Source organism: Dryobates pubescens, chromosome 8 (assembly GCF_014839835.1).
Source record: "Dryobates pubescens isolate bDryPub1 chromosome 8, bDryPub1.pri, whole genome shotgun sequence".
NCBI lineage: Eukaryota > Metazoa > Chordata > Aves > Piciformes > Picidae > Dryobates > Dryobates pubescens.
The window spans coordinates 842,105-849,306 of NC_071619.1; the positions used below are offsets into that span (position 1 = coordinate 842,105).

At 50.4% G+C, this 7,202-nt stretch overlaps 1 protein-coding gene across 1 annotated transcript; it reads left to right on the top strand.

Moving 5' to 3' along the window:
* Positions 1-6: 6 nt before the first annotated feature.
* Positions 7-7,202, top strand: IKZF5 (IKAROS family zinc finger 5). Its single transcript, XM_009910398.2, has 3 exons — positions 7-164; positions 422-604; positions 5,861-7,202. Exons 1-3 carry the CDS (start codon positions 32-34, stop codon positions 6,802-6,804), a joined length of 1,260 nt encoding a protein of 419 aa, XP_009908700.1. The 5' UTR covers positions 7-31; the 3' UTR covers positions 6,805-7,202.

Genomic DNA, 7,202 nt, shown 5'->3' on the forward strand with positions numbered 1-7,202 from the left:
GCACAGGAGGCTGCAGACATAAGGAGTGAACATGGGTGAGAAGAAGCCAGAGCCTCTGGACTTTGTGAAGGATTTTCAGGAGTATCTCACGCAGCAGACCCACCATGTGAATATGATTTCTGGCTCAGTGAGTGGAGACAAGGAGGCAGAGCCTCTTCAGGGAGGTAGGCTCGTTTCTGGGCCATTTGGTCATTCACAGTAACTGCACTGTTTATACTCTGTGGCTGTCTGGAGTCATTTCTGGTAGATGTTTTCATGTCCCCCACGATGTGCACACACCTTTGTTGTGATCAGGCTATGATTTGATAGCCCTGTGTCTTTAAAGGGTGTAGAGAAGCAAAAGATACTTGGCACATTCTCACAGCACTGCAGGCGATCTCTCGCTGATTCTTAACTGACTTCTCTGTTGGCTCATTCACAGCTGGGACTGAAGGTGATCAGAATGGTCTGGATCACCCTTCTGTTGAAGTTTCACTGGATGAAAACTCAGGAATGTTAGTGGATGGGTTTGAAAGGACCTTCGATGGAAAGCTGAAGTGTCGATACTGCAACTATGCCAGCAAAGGAACAGCACGGCTGATAGAGCATATCAGGATCCATACAGGTGGGAAACCTGCCACTGCTCTGCGTTTGGGGGGGTGGGAGTTAGCATCTTCAGGTACTGGGATGGTTCTTAGAGTCACTCAGCTGGTGTGAGAGGTTTGTCACAGTCACAGAGTGGTAGGGGTTGGAAGGGACCTTTGGAGTTTTGTTGGTTTTTGAAGGTGTCCCAGGTAGCTATTGAAATTGTGCTCACTCCTGCTTACACTTATTACTGCAGACTGCTGAATCTGAACTGTGTATGGGAGTAAAGCTTAACATGAAAGCACCAGTGTAAATTGAAGGGCCCTGAATGTGACTTTTAGTTTTCCCATGCTGATTAGAGAAGTGCAAAATGTACATACTGCCACGTGGAGATTTGTAGAGGCTTTTCCTCCTCTCTTGTCTAGCTGTGAAAGTATTCCTGGTTTGTCCAGCATTGTACATGGGCAAGTACAAAGCACCCTCGTAAGAATGATGTTTTCTTGGTGGCAGAATAGTCAAACTTGAGGGTATATAAGCAAACAGGCGGTTGATAACAGTGTGTAAAGATACTTAAGTGAGGCTTGTTTAAGAGCCTTTGTCCCTGTGGGGTTTAGAAAGCTGAACAGCAAAGCTCTCAGTAGAGTTAGAATATCCTAAACTCTTCAGCTCTATCTAACTTCTTGGTGGAAACAAATGAGAACAAACCAACCAGAGAAAACAAGCAACAGGCCCTTGTGAAGTCTGACTGTGATGCCTGCTGAGTATATTACACCAATACAAAACACTTTATAGCAGCTACCTAATGAGGAAAGGGAGAAAGAAAGGCTTACTCTGCAAAGACTACGAGTGTTTGCAGGTTCCCAGTCTGGTATGGGCTGTCCTGAAGTGTGTCATGCCCCTGCTCCTGGGAAGGTGTCATTCTGGGACGCACTTTGGAGGACACACACTTGTTGCAACTTGGCTGTAATTGTAGCTCTCTTTAGTTCTGGCTACTGTTGGTTGTGGTTCTCACTTTGCTGGGAACCGTTGCTGTTACACAGTCACTCTCAGGATATGTTTTGGGGAAGTGAAGTGCTTGCAAAGCACCTCTAAGATCATTGAGTACAACCATTGACCTGACGTGGCCATGGCCATGAACTCATTTCCAGTGCCATGTCCACAGGTTTCTTGAACCCCTCCAGGGATGGGGACTCCACCACCTCCCTGAGCAGCCTGTGCCAATGCCTGACCACTCTTGCAGCAAAGAAATTTTTCCTAAAGTCCAATCTAAAACTTCCCCTGGCACAATTTGAGGCCATTTCTTCTTGCTCTGTCACTTGATACTAGGGAGAGGAGACCAATACCCACCTTATGACAGCCTCCCTTCAGGGACTTACAGGGAACAGTGAGGTCTCTGCTCAGCCTCCTCTTATCCACATCAAACAATCCCAGTTCCTTCAGCTGCTCCTTATGAGACTTGTTTGCCAGACCCTTCACCAGCTTCTTTCTGGACTTGCTTCAGCAGCTCAATGTCTTTTTTGTAGTGAGGGCCCAGAACTGAGCCCAGTGTCTGAGGTATTGCCTCAGCAGGGCCAGGTACAGGGCACTGGCGCACACAGGATTGTACTGGAAGAGTGGAGCTTTGTGAGCAGGCTGCTGCTTGCCTCGGTGCTGCTGCAGGGATTCCCATTGTCAGAGTGTGTGCACAACTCATCTGGTAAGGAACCTTTCACAGAGGTGCTAGCAAGAGGTTGCCAAAAGGGAGGCACTCAGCACTCTGCTGCAAACCCATGCAGGCTGAATTCTGTTCCAGAACCCTGGCAAGCAGCGGGAGAGGGAGCCAGGGGCAGTTGGCCTGCTGTCTGCCAAAGAGCTTCAGCAGTCTGGAGACACCTTCACACAGTGAATGCTTCCCATCCAGCACCTACTGAGATACCAGTAATGTGCTGCACCAGTGAAGGGGTACAGCCTGTTTGGGGTGATGGTTTAGGCCAGAATCTCAGGCAGCCATAGTCCTTCTGGTTTCTCTAGATTTTACAGTACATTGCATGTCCTTAATGTTAGTACTGCCCTGTAGAGTGTCCCACTGGCAGCATCATTGTGACATTAACTCAATGGCTCTTCAGAAAGCCTTGCTTTGTTTCTTTGCACAGAGACAAGGGACTCCAGAAAAGGGAGGGCTTCAGCAAGGCCCTAGTGCAGAGTCCTGCATTTGAGTCACAGCAACTTCATGAACGCTCCGGGCTTGGGGAATAGTGGCTGGAGACTGCCCAGCAGAGAGAGACCTGGGGCTGAATATGAGCAGGGGTGTGCCCAGGTGGCCAAGAAGGCCACCAGCATCCTGGCCTGGATCAGCAAAGGTGTAGGCAGCAGGAGCAGGGAAGTGATTGTTCCCTGTACTCAGCACTGGTGAGGCTACACCTTGAGTAGACACGTTCAAGTAGACACTTGAAGGTGTCCAGAGAAGGGCAACAAGGCTGGGGAGAGGCCTTGAGCACAGCCCTGTGAGGAGAGGCTGAGGGAGCTGGGATTGTTTAGCCTGGAGAAGAGAAGGATCAGAGGTGACCTCATTGCCCTCTACAACTACCTGAAAGGTGGTTGTAGACAGGAGGGGGTTGGTCTCTTCTCCCAGGCAACCAGCACCAGAACAAGGGGACACAGTCTCAAGCTGTGCCAGGGGAGGTTTAGACTCGAGGTGAGGAAAAAGTTCTTCACTGAGCGAGTCATTCGTCATTGGAATGTGCTGCCCAGGGAGGTGGTGGAGTCACCATCCCTGGAGGTGTTCAAGGGGAGATTGGACGTGGCACTTGGTGCCATGGTCTAGTTGTGAGGTCTGTTGGGACAGGTTGGACTTGATGATCCTTGGGGTCTCTTCCAACCTTAGTTACTGTGATACTGTGATACTGTGTGAGTACTGTGTTCAGTTTGGGGGCCCTCATTACAAGAAAGATGTTGAGGTGCTGAAATGAATACAGAGAAGGGCAACAAAGCTGGGGAGGGGTCTGGAGAACAGGGCTGGTGAGGAGCAGCTGAAGGAATTGGGGGGGTGTAGTCTGGAGAAAAGGAGGCTGAGGGGAGACCTTCTCACTCATTACAACCACCTGAATGGAGGTTGGAGTGAGGTGGGGTTCAGTTTCTTCTGCCTAATAACGAGTGATAGGACAAGAGAACACAGCATCACACTGCATGAGGGGAGGTTTAGGTTGGAGATTAGAAGAAAATTCCTCACTGAAAGGCTCTCAAACACTGGCACAGGGTGCCCAGGGCTGTGGTTGAATCCTCATCCCTGGAGGGATTTGAAAGCCTCGTAGATTGTGGTGCTGAGGGACATGGTTTAGCAGCAGCCTTGGCAGAGTTATGCAATGGTTGGACTCCATGATCCCAAAGGGCTTTTCCAACCAAAAGAGCTCTGTGAAGCTTTTTGTTTGTTTGGGGATTTTGTGTGAGGGGGTGTTTTTGTTTTGGTGTGTGTTTGTTGTTGGGTTGGTTGTGGGTTTTTTGGAGGAGTTCTCTTTGCTTTCTTGCTTTGTTTTGTTGTTTTTTTTCCACTCAAGGGCAAGGAGATCCAAGACCTGAGAGTAGTTTTGCTCAGAATTGTAATAGAGAAGCATGCCAAAAGGCCAAGAGATTAACTGCATGGAGTGTGAGGGCTCAGAGTGACTGAATCAGCACTAAAACAGGGCAGTGGTAGCTGGCTGGTAGCTCAGAGCAGTGCAGGTAGAAGATGATGCATCCTGGATAGCGTGCAAGCATAGCAAGGTACCTGCCAAAGCAATTATAACCCAGACACCATCACACTGCCATCATTAAGTGCAACTTGCTGCAGAATTCACTTCCTGCTGAGTCTGACAGCACCATAATTAGTGGTTCACCAGCTGCGTGGCATTAAGGGCATGCAACAGGGCATGCAAATCCTTATCTCTCTGTAACCAGTTTGGAATGAAGTCAGCCCAGACTGCCAGGCTCTTTGAGAATGCAGGGACTGTGTCAGGCTTTCCATGGTGGTTGTTCCCAAATCTCCAGGTCTTTGCACACATCCATACATCCTTGTGGAGAACTCGTGGTTTCAGCTGGGGCACATAAAATGCTTAACAGCTAGCACAGGAATTGCCTTCTTTCCTGCTGAAGAGCCAGTGATGTAAGGCAAAATGTCTTCCAGGAAGTATTCCAAGCTGTGATGTAAGGAAAAAAAAAGGCTTCCAGGAAGTATTCCAGGCTGTGATTCCAAACTGTGGGGTGCTCAGCAGGGGGATGGCTTTCTGTGTCAGTCAGGTGCCGTCTTCCAGGGTGTGGACAGTGCTTGCAGCATAATAGTGGCCCTTGCTGCATTCTGGCTGTTAGAGTTGCTCCAGGGGGATGTTCAAGGCCTGTATTGAAAACAGAAAATGCTTTTTAAAAGCCATAAAGGCTGAAGAGAAGGAGCCCACTCACCTTTGGTTTGAGTCTGCCTTGCTGTGTGGCAAGAGAATGAGCTGCACAGCAGTGATTTCGAGATTGCCCTTGCCCTCCAGACAGGAGGCTAAGATGATGTGTCATTTCAGCACCTAATGTGCCTCAGATCCTTCAGGCATTCCCAGCACTGCAGATCTGGATCTGCAAGCTTCCAACAGTGATCTGTTACCAAAGGAAAATCAGAAGTGCCAGAGTGCCTTGTTATGAATGTGGGGGCATGTCATTGCATTTGGAAGTTTTTCAAAGGCCTTTCAAAGGAGTTAATATCTCTAAATATTTAAAAGAAGAGCCAAGTTCTGCCTCCCAGAAAGGAGAGTGTCTGGTACTGTGGTGTGAGAGGGCACGTGGCTGTCCAGGGCTGCCTTTTGTTTTCTTTAACTCTTCATCTCCAAGATCCTTCTTCAGAACCGAGTTCTTGAGTGGGTAAGCGTGTCCATGGGTTATTTAGATAACAGTCCCAGGGTGTTTAAACGTAGGAATGTTTAGAGGACACCAAGAGGGTAGCCTCCCTCCGTGTTGAAGCACAGTTCTCCTTGGGAATGATGCAGTGTGGCGGTGCAGCCATTCCTGTGGCCAGCAGCTGTGTCGGTAAGGGCTGGACGCAGTGAGGAACGCAAACACCACCGCATGCTGTCCTTGGCATCACTGCTGCAGTTCCCCAGTCTGGTCACCTTTTTGTCTGATGATTAGTATCTCTTGGGTGAGGCAGACACCTACATTTACCCTGCTCCTTCACCAAGGGCCCAGCTAAGCTCAAGGCTCGGTATCTTGACTCTGAAGCCGACCTGTTTGGTGAGCAGCTCCCAAAAGGCCTTTGCAGCAGGCCCCCTGCGATGCTGTGGTGTAATGCATTCTCATTTTCCAGGTGAGAAGCCACACAGATGCCACTTGTGTCCCTTTGCATCAGCTTATGAGCGTCACCTGGAGGCCCACATGCGCTCGCACACGGGCGAGAAGCCCTACAAGTGCGAGCTGTGCTCCTTCCGCTGCAGCGACCGGAGCAACCTGTCTCACCACCGCCGCCGCAAGCACAAGATGGTGCCCGCCAAGGGGGCCAGGTCTTCCCTCAGCAGCAAGAAGATGTGGGGCGTGCTGCAGAAGAAGACCAGCAATCTGGGGTACAGCAGAAGAGCGTTAATCAACCTGAGCCCGCCCTCCATGGTGGTTCAGAAGCCAGACTACCTGAACGACTTCACTCACGAAATCCCCAACATCCAGCCGGAGGCCTACGAAGGCATGGCCAAGCCGGCCCAGAGCAGCGGCTTGCCGAGAGACCCGCAGGACCTTATGGTGGATAATCCTCTGAACCAGCTCTCTACCTTAGCTGGACAGTTATCTAGCTTGCCCCCTGAAACCCAAACCCCAGCCTCTCCCGACGTCGTTTCCTGTCAGGATGAAAAGCCTTTCATGATCCAGCAGCCCGCCGCGCCCACGGTGGTTTCAGCTGTGTCAGCGAATATCCCTCAGAGCTCCTCCCCAACCAGCCCGGACCCTCGGCCCGCACACAGCCAGAGGAACTACAGCCCCGTGGCAGGCCCCAGCAGCGAGCGCAGCGCCCACACCAGCACCCCCAGCATAAGCAACAGCCAGCCCAGCACGCCGGCTCCCACCCTGCCGGTCCAGGACCCTCAGCTGCTGCATCACTGCCAGCACTGTGACATGTACTTTGCAGACAATATCCTGTACACCATTCACATGGGCTGCCATGGCTTCGAGAACCCCTTCCAGTGCAACATCTGTGGCTGTAAGTGCAAAAACAAGTACGACTTTGCTTGCCATTTTGCAAGAGGCCAACACAGTCAGCATTGACTGAGCAGCTGCCCTGGGTTAGGTTTTTAATGTATTACAGTCTATTTTTCATACTTGGGGAAGGAAAGCTTGCACATGCCCAGGAGGAGGTTTTCACATCCATCACTTCGACATAGGAGGCGAATTTATGTTGTTGTAAAACTTGCCAGGGAAATTTAATCTTGAGGGGTGGTGGTTGTTTTATGTGCAGCCTTGCAAAAGCCAGCCAGGAGCCTGGTCTGAGGGCTGGAAAGCATTCACCTGCTCTGGCTGCCGCATCGAAGCTGCTTGCACCTAATCCCAGCACACATTCTACAACCGCAGAAGCAGAGCTTGTGTCCTGAGACACAGGATGCAACTTGCAGACTGTTTACTAGGGCAAGACAAAGTATACTCACCATCAAATAGGAAAGGTTAAT